The sequence below is a fragment of the Narcine bancroftii genome, chromosome 2, assembly GCF_036971445.1.
Source record: "Narcine bancroftii isolate sNarBan1 chromosome 2, sNarBan1.hap1, whole genome shotgun sequence".
Lineage (NCBI taxonomy): Eukaryota > Metazoa > Chordata > Chondrichthyes > Torpediniformes > Narcinidae > Narcine > Narcine bancroftii.
In genome coordinates, this window is record NC_091470.1 from 286,095,921 (window position 1) to 286,119,014 (window position 23,094).

The 23,094-nt window shown below is 38.1% G+C and overlaps 1 protein-coding gene across 11 annotated transcripts in view; it reads left to right on the forward strand.

Annotated features, from left to right (window-relative positions):
* stau2 (staufen double-stranded RNA binding protein 2) overlaps positions 1-23,094 on the forward strand; it is a 327,674-nt gene that overhangs the window by 44,265 nt on the left and 260,315 nt on the right. For all 11 annotated transcript variants that reach the window (XR_011352225.1, XM_069921216.1, XM_069921215.1 and 8 more), the window contains 2 exons: positions 9,222-9,352; positions 19,197-19,356. Coding sequence is in view for 10 of the 11 variants with exons in the window: in XM_069921216.1 (XP_069777317.1) it covers positions 9,222-9,352; positions 19,197-19,356 (291 nt within the window). In the remaining variant the exon portion in view is untranslated. The remainder of the gene's footprint in view (positions 1-9,221; positions 9,353-19,196; positions 19,357-23,094) is intronic.

Sequence of the window (23,094 nt, forward strand, 5' to 3'; positions counted from 1 at the left end):
CAGGTAGAATATGAGATGGTGTTCCTCTAGTTTGCATTGGTCCTCACCATAGCAGTAGAGAAGGCAGAGAATAGACAGGGTGTGGAAATGGAGTTGAAATGGCATGTAACTGGGAATATTGGGTAGCCATTGCAGACAGAGCATAGGTGCTCTGCCAATTGGTTGTCTTGCATGTACTTGGTCGATCAGCTGTCGAAGATCCTCATCAGGATTACGCAATACAGTAGATAAGGTTGGAGAAGATGCATTTGATAGGTAATGGATCAATCATCCATTTATTAATTGACAGAGAATCTGAATAGCGTACTTCTTCCCTTTGTTACTGGGATTGCACATAATTACTGGAGAGCAAAACCAAATTGATGCAAGTTATTGACCCTAGTAAATATCATTTGTAGGAACAGAGGGTTATAAGAAAGAAAGACTCAGAGCCTGTGCCTGTCTTCCTCGTCTTTCTTTCATTATTGAAATCACAGAACATTGAAACGCTTTGCTGTCGAGGGTTTTGATGCAGTAAATGACATGATCAATAATTTAGGTTCAACTAGTGTATGATCAGTGAAATGCAATAATGCAGTCAATTAAACACTTTCCCAGCAGCTCACTCTATTGAATTGTCATGACTCTTGTGTGTAGGTGTTGGTTTAGTTATTTTGATTTATTTTTAATTTTGGCCCAGCTGTGGAGAGAAATGTTGCCGGACTTTAGGGAACATGTGGATTGCCTAACAGTTATATTTTGGTATATCTGCTGTGGCAGATGAATGAAAGACCAGTAGTCAGTGAAAGCTCCTTGGATAGCTGTTGCTATTGATTGATGTGTGATTTGGAAGTTGATGAATCTCTTTTAGACTGTCCCTATTGAGCATACAATTTTCTGATCTGCATGCTTTTCGTCATTCTTAGAACTGTTTTCTGGTGTAGTAAGTGGAATAAATTCTGTCCAAAAATAAAAAAAATGGAGAACATATATTTGCTGCTGTTATCTGTATCTTGCTAATACTTGATTCTGTAAATATCTTCAGTTATTAATTTTTTTTAGACATACAGATCAAAACTTTATTCTAAAAGCTAAGATGTCCTCAAGAGTGGTGTTGTGTCTAAATGGTGATGTGTCTCCAAAGCATGAACTATTTGTTATAGATTGCAGTTGATACTTTGATGTGTGCTGTCTTTCAAAAATGGTGCTTAGCATAGTAGGAGAGAAATACACCTACTGCTGTTCTTGACATGTATATTGAAGCAGAAATGTTTCAGTTTGAAATTCAATGTACTTGGAGGAATTAATTAGGCACAAGAAAAAAATTAGAAATTTATGAGACTGAAAACAAATTAAAGGTCAAGATGCTGAGGAGTGAAAGGATGGTGGAGGGGGGATAAACAAAAGAAATGTTTGTGCTCAAGGGGGATTGAATGAAACGAGTAATAATGACATCACCAAGGAGGAGCAGTAAGGCTTGTTAGTCACAGATGATCTCCCTGAAGAAAATGGGAAAAGAGCGAGATGATGAGAGAGAAGATAGAAAAGAAAGGAAAACAAAAATGCTGAAACCATTGAAGGAGCAAAATATCGTCGATTGTTGGAAATCTGAAGTGAAATAAAATGCTGCAAACACTGAAACCAGGCAACAACTGTGAAGAGAGAAACAGTTATCGAGTGGAGGACCTTGCACAGGACTGCTTCCCTGAAATTGTTGAATTTAGTGTTGAGTCCGATATTGTGCCAGAAATTTATATGTTGTTCCTGAACCTTAAGGATGAGCTTCATTGAAAGCAGTTTATGAAGCTGAAGATAGGGAAATCAACATAGATGGAAAACTGAAGTAACTGCAGAAATCTGAGTGTCAGTTTTACATTGCCTGGTTCTCACACCATCACCAATATCACTGGAGAACGAAGATTTTGCTTCCTGAACGCTATTGGGTGTATTGGGCTGTTGATCACAAAATCAACTTAGTTCTCCTATCATGTACTATTTTTTTAAGATATAACTTATTTTTGCATTTCCCATCATATATTTTAAGTCTACTATTATACTGCCCACAAAGCAAGCCATTTTGGTCAGTCCAAGCATGCCTGGGCATGCACTCAGTGCAGGTGTTATGCAAATGTTGTCTTGGGCCTTGGCATGCTTGGAAAGCATTTAAAGATGTGTTGAGAATTTTCTTGGTAAATACAGAGCACCAAACTACATCCAGCTGATTGACCACATGCTTCAAGCTTACAAAGCCAAAAATGCTATTGATGCAAAATCCACTAATCCCTTTTACAATAGACAACTTATTTTTTAGAGAGAATGGGAGAGAAAAGGAATCAAGAGAATAGAAAATTGTTTTTTTGGGAAATAATTTATGAGCTGTTGAAGGTCAAATATGGAATAACTCACGGTACAATATTTGCATACCATCAATTGAAAGCTTATTTAAAAGACAAATTGGAAAGCAGATTGAGACTACCAGAAGGAAGCAGCTTTGAATATGTAATTACAGACACAATGATAATTTAAAAGATTTATAACAAACATGTACATGAAGCTGCAATGCAAGGAAAATGATGAAATAAGGTACAAACCTAAACAAAGCAGGGAAAAGGATTTAAACATTAAGATAAAGAATGAAACATGGGAAAAGTTATGTTCCGGAATTATGAAGAACACAATAAACACAAGGCTACGTATGATACAATATAAATCAATACAGGCTATATGTCACCCCTCAGAAATTAAAAGAGTGGGCCCAACAATATCGGAAAGATGCTTTTGCTGCAAACAAGAAATTGGAACAACAATACATGCAATGTGGGCATGCACAAAAGTGAAAACTTTTTGGGAAGAGCTAAATCAGATATTAAACAAAATCACAAAAAAAAACAACATAACAAAAAATCCAGAAATTTTTCTTTTAAATAATATATGAATTAAAGAACTAGGTCTCAAATTGGATAGAGCTCAAAAAAGATTCAGCAATAGCAAAAAAATGTATAATGTCAACTTGGAAAATGAAAGAGAGCCTGAAAATACAACAATGGTACATGGAAATGAATAAGTGTATTCCATTGGAAAAAAATTACGTATAATTTAAAAGACAAAATAACATTTTTTGAATAAATTTGGGAACCATATATGAAATATAACAGGAAATGCCGGCCTCGGACCTCCACCTCCTAAAGCGATAAGAAGATAAACACGATCAGATTTAATATGTAAAAGTAGATGACACATCTTTTTTTTTCTTTTGTGTGATTTTTTTGGTATTATATATGTTTAATATTTATTGGTTTTGAAGGGGGGAGGGAGGGAAGGGAGGAGAAAAGAGGGAAAATGTCACTGTATATTTAATGCGAAACATTTGTACATATTTTGGTTGATATGATTCATAGTGTGATAAATAAAAAAATTACAAACAAAAAGAACGTATGAGGAGCAGGAAAAAAAAAACTTACAAAGCCATACTTGTCATTGAAAATTCATTTTCTGCATTCACACTTGGACTTCTTCCCTCCTGATCTTGGTGCAGTTAGTGATGAATATGGGGAAAGGTTTCACCAGGACATTGCGACCATGGAAAAGTGGTATCAGGGCAACTGGAATCCATCAATGCTGGTCAACTATTGTTGGACACTGACACGAGAGGCATCAGATGCAGAGTACAAACGAAAATCAGCAGCGAAACATTTTTAGGTCCGTTGAACTAACTCACTGTGTCAGCATCATTATGTGATTAAACATGCTCAATTCAATAAAAGTTAATGTTTCTCCAACATGATACAGCAAATCTAAAATTATCTTTGTGTTCAGCTTGAAGTTGTCTATCTTAATCCCCAATTTTTTTCTCAGCAAGCAAACCTTTTGGAAAAAAAATTGTTGTCCAGTGTCAACTCTCCTTCCCCCTTTGCAATTTAAATATGTGAGATCAATGTTTCCTCAGTTCTGATGAAAGGGCAACAACCAAAGTTTTAACTCTATTTCTCCTTCCTCAAATGCTGCTTGACTGGGATTTTCTGATTTTGTTACAATAGGATATTATGTTCCTTAGATAGGCGAGATTGAGTCCATTAGTCTTTCCCATTCCAGTCGTGCCTGAAGTAACCAGTGGTTTTTAAGGGTTAATTATATGGCATGAAACCTCTTTCATTTTCAATCCATGAGGTAAACAAATGACGAAAATGATTTAAAACATTTAAAAAAACCCACGAAATGCACAGTAGTTTAGACTGTGGAGGATGAAGTGACCAGATTTGCAGGTCAATTACGATACTTTTTGTTAGAATGGAAGATATTTTAAGTAGAACGAGTTTTAAAGTGCAGAAGCAATGGAGTTTGGTGAGAAGTAGGAGAGGTGAGTAGAGCAAAAGGCAGAGGTTGTGACAGGATAGAAGGGAGCAATGATTAAAAGTTGATTGTATACAGGGAATGTTTTAGAAAGAAAAGTGGAGACAGAGAAAAAACTTATTAAATTTTCCATCTAATCTCATTTACTTTCCGATCTCTTTTTCATGCTTTCTGAGCCATTTATATATTAAAACTTAAAAATACCTTGTATATTTTTAATGTTGCTATTTATTGGATTTCTTCAGTAATGTTGCTGACATGACTTACTGGATTCAAGGGATACTCTCAAACTGATTTCAACAGCAATCTAATGTGAAATGGAAAATCAACTGAGGAGACTGCTCATTCTTTAAATATTTCAATCTGTTCTCCATTAAACTCTGTAGCATTGGTAATCACAAAGTCTGGACCAGAAAATGCCAGAAAGCAAAGATTCCTAACATTACTAAACCATGACTGCGTGATATCATTGCACTAGTTGTAACCTTACAAATGGCAGAACTTGAGGTTGATCTCTGGAATTTCTGCACACTTCTTGGTAGAGAAGGTGAGAACCTCAACATTTTTCAGGTGATTGCCATAATAATTTGGTTTGGTGAGGATGTCAACCAATTTTGTCCTTCTGGATGGATGAGCTTGCTTAGAAAAAGAGTCTGCTTTATTTGCACGCATCTTATAAAGATTCTTGAAAAAATCAACAATTTACTACTAATAATGAGAATTAAAGTGGATGAATGAAAGGCCGTGGGTGTTGTCTACATGGACCTTAGCAAAGCTTTTGACAAGGTTCCACGTGGGAGATTGGTTATGAAGGTTCAGTTGCCTGGTATTCAGGATGAGGTAGTAAATTTAACATAGCTAAGGACAAAAATAGGAGTAGACAAAGTGGTTAAGTTTGTAATTGGGGAAGGGTTAATTACAATGGGATTAGACAGGCATTTAGGAGAGTAAATTGAAGTAGCACAGAAGTAATGTGGAGGATGTTTTGGCACCAAAAAGTGACGTTAGGCCCACTTAACGATAAAGGGAACATGTACCGGAGGCAGAGGAGGTAGGGGAGGTCACTGGAGAAGGACCGTGGTCAATGTGAGGTCAGTATAGAACAGGCTAACATTGAGGTTAAGAAAGAGGAAATGCTGGATCTTCTTAAATCATTCAGATTGATAAATCCCAGGACTGGATGAGAAAAACCCCAAATTATGAGAGAAAGCGAGGGAAGAGATTGCTCGAGCATTGGCAGTTATATTTGCATCTTCCCTGACTGCAGGGAAGTGGTGTCGCAGGTTGATAGGGTTGTAAAGATAGCTTTGGGCACATTGGCCTTCACTCAAAGTATTGCGTTTAGGAGTTGGGATGTCATGTTGAAGTTGTATAAGGCATTGGCTCCATATTTAGAGTATTGTGTGCACGAAAAATATCAATAGATTGAAAGAGTGTAGAGACAATTTACGAGGATGTTGTCGGGACTTGAGGAGCTTAGTTAGAGGGAAAGATTGAATGGGTTAGGATTTTATTTCCTGGAGTGTTGGAGAATGAGGGGAGATTAAATTTTAGAGATATGCAAAATTATGAGGGGGTAGGGTAAAATCAAACAGGCATTTTTCCTCTGAGGTTGAGTGAGATAAGAACCAGAGGACATGGGTTAAGGATGAAAGGTGAAATGTGTAAGGAGAATATTAGGAACAATTTCTTCATTCAGAGGGTAGAGAGAGTATTAAACATGCTTCCAGAAGAAGTGGTGGATATGGGTTTGATTTCAGCATTGAAGAGAAATTTGGATAGGTACATGGATCAGTGGAGTACAGAGCCAAAGGGCCTTTTTCTGTGCAGTAATTTTCCATGATTCTTCTATCGATCTATGAAGAAATAGAAAAAAAAAAGAAATTTAATCTGGTCAGACCAAGTTAATGTGGTTTCATGAAAGATAGTTTGTGGCTGGCACATTTGCTTGAGTTTTTGAGAATGTGACAAGCAGAGCAGATGGATGGGATCTAATAATGTGCATTTGGACTTTCAAAAATATTTTTCAACATGCTTCCTAAGAGCTTGGTGCACAGTGGGAAATTGTGGTATTTAGAAGAAATGCATTAATATGGATTAAAATTGGATATTGCATGGAAATAAATGGAGTGAAGTATCTCTTGTATCGGTTCTTAGTTCTCATTATTTCCAATTATGAATAAGGAGGGGGTAGAATATAAAGTAACTTAAGTGTGCTGATGACATTAAAATAAGGTGGAAGGGCAAGTAGTGATGAGGATGTTGTTGTTCTTCAATGCTAAATAGATAGATTGAGAGATTGGGTGAGAACTTGGTGAATGGAGTTTAATTTACAAAGTGAATGGAGGAAAGTTTAGGGTAGACATCAGGGGTATGTTTTTTTTGCACAGAGTTATAGGTACCTGGAATACCTGTGGGGATGATGGTGGAGGCTGAAATATTAGGGACATTTAAGAGGTCTGTAGACAGACAGATGGATGAAAGAAAAATTGAGGGTTATGAGGTAGGAAGGTTTTTTGGTTGGAATATAAAGGTCAATACAACATCGAGGGCTGAAGGGCCTATACTGTGCTGTAATGCTCTTAATGTGGGAAAGTGAGAGGCCATGCATTTCACTGAGAAAATCCAAAAACAGATTATTACCTTAAGATAAGGAGATTGGAAAACAGTGAAGTACAAAGGGATCTTGGTGTTCCCGTGCATGAATCATAAAAAAGTGAGCAAGTAAATCCAGTGAGTAGTTGAGGTGGTAAATGGTATATTGGTCTTTATTGCAAAGTGGTGAAGCTTAGAAGTGGGGAAGTTTTATGACCTGCACTTCTTTGGCATGTGAGAGGAAACTGGAGCACCTGGAGAAAACCCATGCAGTAACAGGCAGGACATATGCAGTGGATTGATGCCAGGTTTTTGATGCGACAAAGCAGCAGCTCCACAAGCTACTCCATTGTATTGCCCAAAACCGCATACAGTTTTAGGTTAATTCCATTCCCAAAGAAAGGATGTAGTTTAATTTAGTTTCTTGTGACTGTAATGGATTAGTGTTAATATTAATCTTTAAAGCTTGGTTGTAATATATAAATTTTTAAGTAAAGTTAGTTTGTTGTCTGGATTCAGGTTCATGTGGAAACACACAGTTAGAGAGAGAGAGGCCATTTTCAGAGTCGAGGCATCTGGGGAAAACAGCTATAAAGCTAAAGTGGTTTCAGAATTGAAACTCGAGAAGAATGGGTGTTAGTTTAAAAGCATTTGTATGTACACACGGCATTCTGTTGGCAGTTGTTCAACAGGGTGGACTTTTAATTAAATGGTCTGCAGACAGGCTGGAGTCCATGGGCTCATAATTCATACTTTTGAAGTGGCTCTAAGTGGATGGAGATGCTTTTAGCATATAGATGTGAATTAACTTTGGAAGTACTTCAAAAGGCCATCTGGCATGATTTATGCTTTTGGAGAAATGAAAGAAATGATGTCACATGTCATGTGATGAGAATTTTCAGTTATCACTGGAACCAGAGATTTTGGGCAGAAGGAAGAAGTTGACTATCCTGTGGAAGACAGGATTGAAGATACAGTAACCAGAAAAGGTGCTGTTACATATTACCCCTGGTCAAAGGAGAACACAGAACAAGTGGCTTTTGAAGACAGAAGACCACTTCTGACTGTCTCTTTCGTATATGGGCACTTCATTTAACCTTTGTCTGGTTTGTGAAATCATCATGGAATAAAATACCCATGTCACTGTCTCTTTGAAAATAGGGCAGATTTATTGTGTGGAACACAGGTTCCAAAATCTCCATGCAAGAAAGAAAATTGTTCATATGAAGAAACATTGCTCAATAAATAACTTTTTTTTTAAAGTGAGAGTTTTAAAGAGGTTTTCAACGTACTTCATTATTGCTTTTGAGCAACAATTTAAAAATATCTGAATCCTCACACTTACTCCATAATTGCTTTTGAACAGCAGTAAAGACATGAGTTTCAACACAAAAGCTTTCTGAGACTGAACTTTAAAGTTTTATCTCTAATTAAGCTTAAACTGTAATGGTTTGGGTTTTAAAACACACACACACACACACACACACACACACTTGCGCATAGTGGGGTTAAATAAGAAATGTTGTGATTAAAAATTAAAGTATTGTTCTGAAAAACATTGTCTTAATGATTCCCATTGCTGTTGATTTAGTTCCTAATAGTTACATGCACAGAGATAAGGTGAAAAGTGTAGTTTTTCATGTTAGCTTGGCAGCCCACACAAAATTCACCACTCCCCAATGTCATTTCGAATTTAAAAAAAATCACAAAAATACACATGGTAGCATTGGAGGCTGTGCAGAAGAGATTCACCAAGCTAATTGCTGGGATGAGATGACTGTCCTATCAAGGGAGGTTAAATATGTTAAGCCAATACTCTTTGGAGTGCAGAAGAATTGATGGTGATCCTAAATTGCATTTGATGCATTAGGATGCCTGACGGGGTAGATCTTGATGGTTTCACTCATGAGCACAATTCGAACTAGGAAACATGGTTTTAGGATAAGAAGCCGTTCATTTAAAAAGCATGAGTAGAAATTTCCTCTCAGCAGGCTTTGAGTTTCTGGAGTTCTGCACCCCAGTGAGTTGTGGAGGCTGCTGAGTGTTTGAAAACAAGGTTTAAAAACTGGTTCATTTTTTGAGGGGGGTTGTCTTTGAGCATGATGTCATGGCTCAGTAACAGCAGGGCCATCTTTTGGTTCTGAAATGAATGGAGCAAAAAAAAACACAAACACAAATTTTCATAATGACCATTGGAAAAAATGTGAAATGTCATTTTTTATTCTCATTACAAATGTCTATATTCTCCAAACTGGGGATTCTTCTGTTTCAGATTTTCTAAACTATGTTGGTTGCAGTTTCTTTCCAGGATAACATGGCAAACCCCAAAGAGAAAACCCCAATGTGTCTGGTGAATGAGTTAGCCCGTTTCAACAGAATCCAGCCCCAATACAAACTTCTGAAAGAAAGAGGACCAGCCCACGCCAAGGTAATAGTTTGGTCAATTTAAGTTAAAGCATCAAGATTTTTCTTTTAACGTGTTTTAGAGTTTCAGGGTTACTCATTGTATAGGTGAATCATAATCGTGTATCACTGCCTGGTAACTAAATTTCTTGTGAAATAAAATTGTGATGTTCAATTCCATTCAGACCATTTCTCGGTCTGTTCCCAAATTTTAGCTCATAGATCAGCACAACGTTGTGGGCTGAAGGGCTTGTACAGTGCTGTAATGCTCTATTATCTTTCTTCATAGCTGGGTCGGTGGCAGCTCTTTGAGTGCAAATTCCTGTGTTGTTTAAATGGAAGAGTTTTCTTGTCTCCACCACCTTTATCATTCAAACATCATAAAGGATTCCCATTATCCTAGTCATAATTCCATCTCACTGCTACACTGCTATGTTCAGGCAGAAAAGCTATTAGTCTCTTGAATCTCCTATGCTAGCCCTAATCTAGCTCTGGGACCACCAAAAGATCTCTCTGAATGCTTGAAACACTTTTTAAAAAATATATGAACTGCAACTGTGGATGTTTATTTATCTAACCTTCCATATTAGTAATCTCTTTTTCTCTTTCATGGCACATTGTGGTAGTTTATATTATTGTTGTTGGTGTATCAAATGTCCAAGTGTTGCTACAGCATATGAGAATTCCAGTTCATCTGTACATTATTCTTGTGTGTCTAACGGACTCCTTCCATGTCCTGGGTGAATTAATTTTCTTCGCTCCCCTCTGATTTTTTTCCACTGACTTTTGAATCCCTTGTTGAAAACTTTGTTGAGGAAAAAAGTTCCTGTTTATTGAATCTTGGTCTCTTATAATTATATGTACAGGTATCTTGATTAAACTTCCCTTCCCATAAACAAAAATGCAATAACCTACTTGTCTCTTGGAAATTCCTGGTCCATAAATGTGGAGAAGCAAGAGAACTTGGAACAGTTTGAAGAGTCTTAAATCCATGAATCAGGATTGCAGAAAAACCTTGTGTAAAGGGTTGAGGAAGAGCATCACATTACAAACTACACACTTGCCCAGTTTTAGTCAGGCATTTCCTGTCTCAATGTTGAAGAATCTTCTTTCCCACTTTGGTCTCAAGATAGTTTGTAATCCAGAAAATGTACTGGAAGCAAACCCATCCTCTATCCCAAGAAACACCAAAGAACAAGAAGCAGTACTTGGGAGGTGACCTGACTATTACTGAATACAATTCCAGCATATTTTCTCTTCTTATCTTAATACAATAAAAACCCCTGGTATCTGGCACCTATAGGGATTGGTAGATGCTGGATAAATGAATTTCCCCGTTGCTTGAAATTGTGTGTTGCATAATTGGCGAATTAGCACGAAGCGTGGGTACTTTTTACCTTTTTTCCACAATATTTTTTGTCGGTTACTTGAATTCTGGATAGCAGGTGTTTTATTGTTGGGTAAAAGTTAAAAAATCTGGATGCCAGAGGTACCTGAGATGTCAGACCACCTGAGAATCTGGTCTTCTCGACAACTCTCGGCTTTTGTGTTGCGTGCGCGCATTACCTATGTGTGCGTGCATTGCATAAGCGCCATAGACGTACTGCCTGAGAATCCAGAAAATCCAGACCAACCCAATCCCCAATCAGTCTGAATTTATTTGACTTTTACTGTACAGCAGATTGGCCAACCTTTTGCATTATTATTTCACGCATGAGTTCAGATGTTCCTTACAACTCTTGTATCCCCATTCAGTTCTTGTAAAAATATGTTAATATAGACATACAGGTATTTAGGATTTTTACACAATGCAGGTATATTGATTTAATATAAAAACAAGATAACCATTACTTACCTTATTGAGATTTGAGTCTGTTTTGATTTTCGCCACTGGGGTGCAAAGCGCCATTTCCCATCATCCAGTATGCCACTTTTGGTGCATGAGCCATAGGTTGGCCATCCCTGGTGGACAGGAAAGCATCTATTGCCTTGTGGATTTTTTTAAGACCTGTGAACATGCTAGAAGTTTTCTCTCTGTTCTGTCAAAGGGTTTTTGACCTTGTACCTTTTGCACATGCTTCCTGATTTGGAGAGTGTTTCCATAACATTTTCTGTTCTTATTTTGTACCAGTAGGTCTCTCAGTTTACACTTTTGCTGATCATTTGTAATTAACATTAATGCATGCAAGAACTGATGTTTCCTATGTATTATTACTTGTCTCTATTTCTTTGATTTTTTTAAACATGGAGTAGTGATCTTTTCCTTGTGAATAATTTCCGGCTCGTGTGCATAAGCTCAAAGAAAATATCAAATTAGTTTTTCCCAATTTTCCTAAAAAAAGAGAGGGCACTTGTCCATTTGTACTCGAGATGGCAGAGGTCGACAGCATCGAGTCCACGCTGCTGAAGATCCAGCTGCGCTGGATGGGTCACGTCTCCAGAATGGAGGACCATCGCCTTCCCAAGATCGTATTATATGGCGAGCTCTCCACTGGCCACCGTGACAGAGGTGCACCAAAGAAAAGGTACAAGGACTGCCTAAAGAAATCTCTTGGTGCCTGCCACATTGACCACCGCCAGTGGGCTGATAACGCCTCAAACCGTGCATCTTGGCGCCTCACAGTTTGGCGGGCAGCAGCCTCCTTTGAAGAAGACCGCAGAGCCCACCTCACTGACAAAAGGCAAAGGAGGAAAAACCCAACACCCAACCCCAACCAACCAATTTTCCCTTGCAACCGCTGCAATCGTGTCTGCCTGTCCCGCATCGGACTGGTCAGCCACAAACGAGCCTGCAGCTGACGTGGACTTTTTTACCCCCTCCATAAATCTTCGTCCGCGAAGCCAAGCCAAAGAGAAAGATAAACATTTAATTTGTAGCTGGATAAAGTGTGGACATTCACTGCTGACCATTACCGTGAGAAGGAAACAAAGACTGCTGTAGTTCAAGAAGAATTCCAGACATCACTTTATTAATGTAATGGAAATGAATTGAGTGTGAGATGTAATCTTGCTCTCATTCCAAAATCAGTTACTGTATAAAGTTTTTAAAACTTACAATTTGGACAATTTGCCCTTCCATTTTCTTCAAAAACTTCTCTCAAAACAACTTGGATGAAAGGAAAAGACAGGGATTCAACTTCATTTGAAATCTGCATCTAACTTCAAAAACCGGACCATTAACTCAGTGCAAAGAATAATAATTTTCGGCAAGCGTTATTTGTAGAGAAAACCTTGCCTTGTATGTATCTTACACTATTTTTAACTATGATTTATTCTGCTGTATCGGCATGTCTTGATTTGAAGGGAAATATCAGAAGCCTTCAGTTTGTGAGGTATATATTTATCCTAAATCAAGATGTGGAATTAAATCATTATGACAGCAGCTTTGTTTTTGTCCCCCTCTCTTTTCTTTCATTGATTTTTGAAAAAAAAAGTTAGCGAACTGTTTGGCAAGGGGATAAACAGAGGTATCACAGTGGTGCTGTGTCCCAGGAATACAAATTAGACAGAAAGACACATTTAAGATTCAGGCACATTTACTATCAGGCAAAAGGATAATAAGGGACAAAATTGGTCCCCTTGAAGATCAGAGTGGACGGAGCCAGAAGAGATGGGGGGGGGGGGGGGGGGAAGATCTTAAATGGTTATTTTTCAACAGTATTCACGCAGGAAAAGGGAACAGAGTAATTGGATTTAAGGAAAACAAGCAGTGAGATCATAGAACCTATACAGATTAAAGAGGAGGAAGTGGTTGCTGTCTTAAAGCAAATAAGGATGGATAAATCCCCAGGGTCTGACAAGATATTCCCTCGGACCTTGAGGAAGGCTAGTGTAGAAATTGCAGGGGCTTTGGCAGAAATATTTAAAATGTCCTTAGCTACAGGTGTGGTCCCAGTGGATTGGAGGGTAGCTCACGTTGTTCCATTGTTTTAAAAATATCACCTGGAAGTTGTAGGCCAGTGAGCCTGACATCACTCGTAGGTAAATTATTGGAAAGTGTTCTAAGAGATCGGATATACCATTATTTGGACAGCCAAGGACTGATAAGGCTTTCTGTGAGGTCGCTTGTGTTTAACCAATCTTAGTGTTTTTCGAGGCGGTTACCAAGAAAGCTGACGAAGGAAAGGATGTTTTCTCCATGGACTTTAGTAAGGCTTTTGACAACAGCCAAAATGGGAGGTTAGAAAGATTCAAATGCGATGTATTCATGGTAAAGTAGTGAACTGGATTCAACAATGGCTGGACAGGAGAAACCAAAGAGTAGCGGTGGATGATTGCTTCTCAAACTAGAGGCCTGTTACTAGTGGTGTGGCTCAGGGATCAGTGCAAAGACTCTTGTTATTTGTCATCTATATCAATGATCTGGATGATAATGTAAATTGGATCAGCAGGTTTACAGATGAGACTAAGATTGGAGGTGTTGTGGGCTGCAAAGAAGATTTTAAAAGCTTGCAGAGGGATCTGGATCAGCTGAAAATGGCAGATGGAAAATGGCAGATGTGAGGTGTTGCATTTTGGAAGGACAAGCCAAGAAAGGACAAACACGGTAAATGGTAGGGCACTGAGGAGAGTGGCAGATCACAGGGATCTGGGAATACAGATACATAATTCCTTGAAAGTGAAATCATGTGGATAGTGTTGTAAAGAGAACTTCATAAATTAAATATTGAGTATAGGAGTTGTATTAGTCATTGATGAAGTCAAATTTGGAGCATTATGTGCAGTTTTACTGGAAAGATATCAATAAGACAGAAGGCTTGCAGAGAAGAGTTACTAGGATGTCCCCCAGACTTCAGGAACTGAGTTACAGGGGAAGGTTAAACAGATTAGGACTTTATTCCTTGGAGCTTGAAAGAATGAGGGGATATTTGATGGAGGTATTTAAAATTGAGGGGGCTAGACAGAGTAAATGTACATAGGCTTTTTCCACTGAGGGTAGGTGAGATACAAACCAGAGGACATGGGTTAGAGGTTTAGGGGGAACTTCTTCACACAGAGTGGTGGGAGTGTGGAACAAGCTGCCAGCTGAAGTGGTGAATGTGTGTCAATTTTAGCATTTAAGAAAGATTTGGACTGATACATGGATGGTTCAGCGCAGACTAGAGGGGCCGAAGAGGCCTGGTTTTGTGCTGTAGTGTTCTATGGTTCTATAGCACTTGATATTACATGCACTTGTGAAAAATAATAGAGCTATTTAAGGTACACCGCTATTTGAAGAATATATACCAGTATGATATAAAAATCTAATAAAAGTAATCTGTTAACAAATTAACAAACATATATAAAATTGTGTGTGTGGGGTTTGGATTTCATCAACTTTCTTAATAGAAAGATTTAAGTTGTGATTCTGTTTTGGTGGTCCATGCATGCATAAGACATGACAATATTTGCATTGGTCATAATCTTTCAGGAATCAATAGATTCTGGCATGGCCCTGAAGGTCTGGAAAATCACAAATGTCACCCCACTATTTAAGAAGGGAGGGAGACAGCAGAAAATAAATTATAGGCCGGTTAGCCTGATGTCAGTAGTTGGAGTAGATATAAAGGATGAGGTTACGGAATAATTAGAGACACAGGACAAGGTAGGCGAAAGCCAGCATGGTTTCCTTTAGGGTAAATCTTGCCTTCCAAACGTATTGGAATTCTTTTAGGAAGCGACTGCAGGCTGGATGAGGGAAATGCAGTGGATGTTGTGTTTTTGGATTTTCAGAAGGCATTTGACAAAGCGCTGCACATGAGGCTACTCAAAAAGATAAAAGCCCATGGTATAACGGTAAACATACTTGCATGGTTAGAATATTGGCTGATGGGCAGAAAGCAGAGATTTGTGATACAAGGATCATATTTTGATTGATTGTCAGTTGCTAGTGGAGTTTCACAGGAATCATTGTTGGGGGTGCTTCTTTTTATGATGTATATTAATGATTTGGGTTATGTAATGAATGGTTTTGTGCCCAAGTTTGCAGATGATATGAAGATAAGTTGATGAGCAGGTAGTGTAGAGGAAACACAGAGGCTGCAAATGAGGAGAATGGGCAGAGAAGTGGCAAATAAAATATAATTTCAGGAAGAGTGCTGTCATGTTTTGGCAGAAGAAATATGTTTTAAATAGGGAGAAAATTGAAATTACCCAGATGCAAAGTGACCTGGGAGTTCTGGTCCAGGATAGCCTGCATGTTGAGATGATGGTGAAAAAGGTATAAGAGCACACGAAATTGGAGCAGGGGTAGGCCATCTGACCCGTCAGGCCTGTTCTGCTACTCAATGGCTGATCTAATGATAGGCTCATCTCTGCCTACCTGTCTTTTCCACTACTATGTAAAAATCTATCCAACCTTGTCTTAACTATATTTACTGAGGTAGCCTCCACTGCTTTAATGGGTAGTGAATTCAATATAATTTGGGATATCCTCCTCATCTCTGCCCTAAATCTATTACCCTGAATGTTGAGGCTGTGTCCCTTAGTTCTTGTCTCTCCCACCAATGGAAACAACTTACCTACCTCTATTTTATCCATGCATTTCTTAATTTTAAATGTTTCTAAGATCCCCTTTCATCCTTCTAAATTCCAGTGAGTATAGTCCCAGATGACTCAATCTCTTCTCATTACCCTGAATGTTGAGGCTGTGTCCCTTAGTTCTTGTCTCTCCCACCAATGGAAACAACTTACCTACCTCTATTTTATCCATGCATTTCTTAATTTTAAATGTTTCTAAGATCCCCTTTCATCCTTCTAAATTCCAGTGAGTATAGTCCCAGATGACTCAATCTCTTCTCATTACCCTGAATGTTGAGGCTGTGTCCCTTAGTTCTTGTCTCTCCCACCAATGGAAACAACTTACCTACCTCTATTTTATCCATGCATTTCTTAATTTTAAATGTTTCTATAAGATCCCCTTTCATTCTTCTAAATTCCAGCGAGTATAGTCCCAGACGACTCAATCTCTTCTCATAGACATCAGAATCAGCCTGGTAAACCTCCTCTGCACCGCCTCAAAAGTCAGTACATCCTTCTTCAAATAAGGAGACCAGAAATGCACCCAGTACTCCAGATGCGGCCTCATAACCTCCCTGCTCTTAAGTTCTATCCCTCTAGCAATGAAGGCCAACATTCAATTTACCACCTTAATCGCCTGCTGGACTTGCAAACCAATCTTTTGCAATTCATACACAAGTACTCCCATCCTTCTGCACGTCAGCATGATGCAATGACTTGCCATTTAAATAATATTCTGATCTTCCATTTTTTTCCTTCCAAAATGGATAACCTCACATTTACCAACATTGTACTCAACCTGTCAGACCCTTGCCACTCACTTAACCTTTCTATATCTCTACAGACTCTCCATATCCTCTACACAATTTGCTTTTTCACTCAATTTAGTGTCATCAGCAAACAGCTAAACTACACTCTGTCCTCTCTTCTAGATTGTTTATGTATATCATGAACAGTTATGGGTCAACACCGACCCCTGTGGCACCCTAATAAATCACCCCCAACTCAATGCATCTTTATCTTCTGCACGTCTTTTATGCGGCACCTCATCAAACAGCTTCTGGAAATCCAGGTAAACAATGAGCATCTGCTTCCCTCTATCTACTACACTCATTATATCTTCAAAAAACTCCAGTAAATTTGTCAGACAAGACCTTCCTTTGCTGAATCCATGCTACATCTGACTGATGGATCCATTTCACTCCAGATGGCTCGCTATTTCTTCTTTAATGATAGCTTCACGCATTTTCCCCAACCACAGATGTTAAACTAACTGGCCTATAGTTCACTGCCTTTTGCCTACATCAGTGGTTCTTGCCCTTTTCTTTCTATTCACATACCGCTTTTAAGTAATCTTTATGCCACAGGTCCTCTGTGATTAGTAAGGGATTGCTTAAGGTTGTATATGGGTGGAAAGAAAAAGTTTGAAAATCACAGTTTTAATTGTACCTCATTGACTCGTTATGTGCATGGTTTCATAACTCCAAAGAAAATGGACCAATGACAATTTTTCCTCAAGCAAAATATTTCAGTAACAATTGGGTCTAGTGCAGTGATTCTCAACATTCCCTTCCCACTCACATATCACCTTAAACAATCCCTTACAAAACCATGCACATAATCACAGAGCACAAATGCCATAGGGATTACTTTATGTGAGTAGAAAGAAAAAGGGTGAGAATCACTGGCCTACACCCTTTTTCGAATAGTGATGTGACATTTGCTTCCAATCCACTGGGACTTGCCCAGAATCCAAAGAATTTTGGTAAGTTATCACCAAAGCCTCAACTGTAACTTCTGCCATTTCTTTCAGTACACTGAGATGCATTCCATCAGGACCAGGGAAATGTTCCATCTTTAGACCCTCAAGTTTTCTGAGTACGGCCTCTTTAGTGATAGCTATTACATCCATGTCCCATCATGTCGCATCACATACATAACATCTGTCTTTGGCATGTTTGACATGTCCTCCACCGTGTGAAGACCAACACAAAGCCTTAGCCATTTTTCACCCATGGCAAATGCAATGATGGCATTAATTTCAAGTGGTATAGAATATAAAATCAAGGATGTGATGTTGAGGCTTTATAAGGTTCTGGTGAGACCTCACTTGGGGTATTTTGAGCAGATTTGGGCTCCTCATTTAAGAAAAGATGTGTTGACTTTGGAAAGGGTTCAAAAAAGGTTCACAAGGATAATACCGGGAATGAAAGCATTATATGAAGAGCATTTGACAGCTCTTGGCTTGTATTTGTTGGAATTTAGGAGAATGAGGGGGGCATCTCATTGAAACATTCTGAATGTTGAAAGGCATGTACTAAGTAGGTGTGGAAAGGTTGCTTCCCATGGTGTAAGAGTCTAGAACAAGAGGGCTTGACTTCAGGATTGACGGATATCCACTTAGAACAGTAATGCATAGGAATTTCTTCAGCCAGAGGGTGGTAAATCTGTGGAATTTGTTGCCATGGGTGGTTGTGGAGGCCAGGTCATTGGGTGAATTTAAGACAGAGATTGATAGGGCATTGATTAGCAAGGGCACCAAAGATTATGTGTGTGAGTGGGAAAATGGATCACCTCATGATTGAATCGTGGGGCAGATTTGATGGGCTGAACAGCCTATTTCTGCTCCCATGTCTTTTGGTCTTATGATCGTAATATAAATTAATAAGTATATGTAATTGTTGAAATCCCAGAACAACTGGACAATGTTTATGCAGATATCAAGCAGTCATTGAATAATCTTATTTTGGCTGCCAGCAAACTAATGATTATTTGTTTCAGTCCAAAATATAGATGCACATTGATTAATTATATGTGTATTGCACTTTAGCTTTGATAAGCTTCTAGATTTGTTAGTTAAAATTGGATTTTATTTATTCTGTGCTCTTTAGATTATATAAACTGTGTGTTGTAATTATTTTTGATGGGAAGAGGCAAAAATTACTTGAATTAATGTACAATGAAAGCATTGTTCAAGAAATATGATTAGAAATGAGCTTTCATTACCTTAACCATAGAGTAACTTACGGAAGTAACACAAGTTATCATTTACTTAGACTTTCCTTTGTAACGTCTGTCTGTTAGCAAATAGGGATTTAAAAAGTTACATGTAAAAGTTATTTCAAAAAAATCGAAGTCCTAATCTGTGATTTTTTTTTGCTATATTGGTAATGAAAGTTCATTTTTGCAAGAAATTAATCACTAAGTTCAAAGCTGCATGGGTTCATTATGTGTAATTTTTAAAATTGGAAATGCAGATGAAAGTTGTAAAATCCAGCAATAATCTATGAAGCTTTTGTAGATCATAAAGCATGATTGAAATAAAATCATAAAATTAAAGCATGGGCTTCATTGATTTTCTTTTCATGCAGATCTTCAGTGTACATTTGACCCTTGGAGACCAAACTTGGGAAGCAGAAGGAAGTAGTATTAAAAAGGCTCAACATGCTGCTGCGGCCAAAGCATTGAGTGAGACCACTCTCCCAGAACCATCCCCACGGCCAACAAAAGCAATTATGAATAATAACCCAGGTATTGTCTTATTTTATTGCTAATAATTTGTGTTTTATGTGGGCTTTATTGGAATGATGTGAATAGATTAGAAAAGTTGTGGCTAATGAAACAGAGAAGGGAAGAAGACTTTTATTAACTTTAAAAATCATTACAAGTTAAAGTAGGAATTGTTATTGTTGATGTTCAGGGTAATCCAAAGGAATACATTTGAGATGATTGGTACAAGAATCCGAGGCAATATGGATTGGTTAGTTGGAATAAATTACTTAATTGGGTGGTGGATATGGATTCAATACCAGCCATCTGAAGAAAATTTGATAAGCTCCTGGAGTGGAAAATATTGCATGATGTAAGGAAAGAGTAGGACCATTTATTAAAAAAAAACAATCTAGACTCAATTGACAAAACACCCAACATGATAATTATCTCACCATCTTTGATTACGTTACTCTGCCAGAATACCAACTTTTTAAAACTTATTTTATCTTGTGCTATTTTTACATGAAACAGAAAGAGGCATTTTGGCCCAATTTTTTCATGCTGATAGTTATCTTAGCCATGGGTGGCCAACCTTTTAATTTTTAATTTAGACATACAGCACGGTAACAGGCTATTTTGGCCAACGAATCCATACCGGGGGTATAGGTTAATTGGGTGGCACAAACTTGTGCTGTTTGTCTAAATTAAAAATTAAAAGGTTGGTCACCCCTAGACAGAATAATACTATGCAAACAAGCACATGGCCTCAACTCATCCATGCCAACTGAGTTATCAACCTGAGCTAGCCCCATTTGCTTGCATTTGACCCATATCTCTCTCAACCAGTGGTTCTCAACCTTTTTCTTTCCATTCACATACCACTTTAAATAATCCCTGTGCAATCAATCCTGTGATTAGTAAGGGATTGCTTAAGGTGGTATATGCGTGGGAAGGGAAGGTTGAGAATCACTGCTCTGGACCCAATTGTTACTGAAATATTTTGCTTGAGAAAAATTGTCATTGATCCATTTCCTTTGGAGTTATGAAACCGTGCATGTAATGAGTTAATTAGGTATGATTAAAACAGTGGTTTTCAAACTTCTTTTACATACAACCTTAAACAATCCTTACTAATCACAGAGCACATATGGCATAGGGATTACTTAAAGTAATATGTGAGTGGAACGAAAAAGGTTGAGAACGACTGCTGTAAACCTTAACTGATATCCCTCAAAACCTTAGCTGTTCATGTACTTATCTAAATGTTGTAATTGTCCCTGCCTTTACAGCTTCCTCTGGTATCCTACTCCATTTAACTCCACCCTCTGTATAGAAAAGATGACCTTTTTAAATCTTTACCCTCTCTCCTGACACCTATGCCTTCTAGAAAAAGACTGTGACCATTATTCACGTTATCAATGCTGCTAATAATCGTACGTACCTCCACAAAGTCACCCCTCAGTCTCTTGTGCTGCAGGAAGAAAGCCCTACCCTGACCAAACTCTCCTTGTGATTCAGGCCTTTCAATCTTGGTAATATCCTTGTGAATCTATTTCTACAGTACTCTCCATGCCCTGTTATTTACTGTGCAACTTCTGCTCTGCTTTAACTTAGTAAAATTCATGACATTGCACTTGAGTTGACTTCCATTACCCATTCCTGGGTCCATTTCCCTAGGTGGTTGAGATTCTGTTGTAATATTGGATCACTTTCTTCACTGTCCACGATAGCTTCTTACTGTAACAATTTTACTGTTATCCACAAACTTGATGTGCCAACTACATTCTCATTTAAATTATTAACAAAGAGCAACAGTGGAGTCAGCCTTGTTCTCTGTGGCACCTCCAATATGATAAGGATCCCTTCACTACCGTCCTTTGGCTCTTTCCACCAAGACTTTTTGAATACATTTGGCTAGCTCACCCTGGAACTGTTGTGATATAATCTTCCTGATGAGCCTCCCATGCATATCTTGAAAGGCCTTCTTAACAGTCTAACCAGGCATTGTCTTTTGCCCTTTTTTCACCAAACCTCAGTCATCTCTTCACAAAATTGAATTTGTGGGACATTATTTCCCATGAACAAAACCATGCTGATTAATCTTAATTAATCCTTTCCTTTCCAAATGCTGCTGGACCTTGTCTTTCAGAATCCCCTCAGTAAAATTCCCACTGCTGATATTAGGCACACTGTCTGGAGTTTCTTCACTTGTCCTTGCAGTACTTCTTGCGTAAAGATACGTCATCAACCACACTCCAGTCTTCCGGTACCTCACTCATGAATGCACGTGATGCAGATATTTCTGCCAAAGCTCCAATAATTTCTTCCCCAGTTTCCCACAATGTACAAGGAATCACTTGGTCGGGCTCTGGGAATTCATCCACCTTATTATGCTTTACATAGTACCTCCTCCTTGCAATGTGGATATGTTCCAAGGCATTACTTATTATTTCCTTTAAGTGTTTAGTTACCATTGCACAATGCACAATAAGTACAGATGAGAAATCTCCTCCCCCCCCCCCCCCCCATTCAATCAGATCATGACTGATCTATTGTTGTTCTCAACCCCTCTTCTGTACCAGTTTCCCATAACCTTTAAATCCTCGATCTTTCAAACATTTATATATCACCACATTAAATATCTGGTCTCTGCCACCCACGGACAGAGAATTCCAGGGATCCACTGTCCTCTGAGAGAAGAGGATCCTCAGCACCTCTGTTTTAATTCCTTCGTTTGTAACTATGTCCCCTTATTTGTGACTCCCTCATTATTGAAAACATCTCAGCATTTGGCCTGTCAGCTTCATCTAATTGCTCCACTATCTCTGAGACCACTTCCTTTAAAACCTTTGTGTGGTCACCATGATTTATCTGCCTTTATTCCTGTGAGTTTCAAATTTTACCTGTGATTTGGATTTTCACAAATTCCTCCCTGCTTTTTGAAATTAGTCCACCTCTTATCTTAAGGATATTTGCAGTGTTTTCTTTAGTGAAGATTGATGCAAAAAATTGATGTAAAACATATTGGTATCTATGCTATAATGCCACTTGCTTTAGGCCGTGGACACCTGGAATTCCATTTCTGAAGCCTGATTGATTTCCTGATGTCCTTTACAAACTGAAAAGTTTCTTTGATCAAGCTTTTATTCATTGTTTCTAATGTCTGCTTCATTGGCTTGTTATTCATTTTTAAAATATTTATGTCTAAGAAATGGCAGAATGCAAGTTCATGGATCTAAAGATCTTGTTGGAGTGGCTTCTGCATCTTAAACATTTTAAGGAAACTTGAAGCTTAATTGGAAAGTAACATCAACTTAATAAATGAATATACTCAGTAAATTATTTATTGACATGCTTTGGGTTAGCAGTGAACATTTTGGAGTGTTTATTCTGCAATTTAAAATGTGGACTCAAGTTGAACATTGGGGGTTTGAGCAAAACAATCTAAGTTAACATTCTAGTCAGTATTGCACAATTGGAAGTGATAACTTGGTATAAGAAATAAAACGGAGGTCCTGACAAATAAAAATGACCATGTTTGGAAAGCAGAAATAAAAATTAGTTCTAGAAATACCTATTGGATCAGTCAGCATCCATGAAGAGAGAAACAGTTGATGGTTCAGGTGAATGATCTTTCAAAACTAGGCTTGCCATCTCTAATGTTAATGTAGAAAATTCTTTAGTGCTTTATTAAAGAGGAGCAGGTATTTGGCCAATGCTCTGTCAGAGTTGTAAAAACATTATCAAACCGTATCACATCACTATTTGTGGGAACAT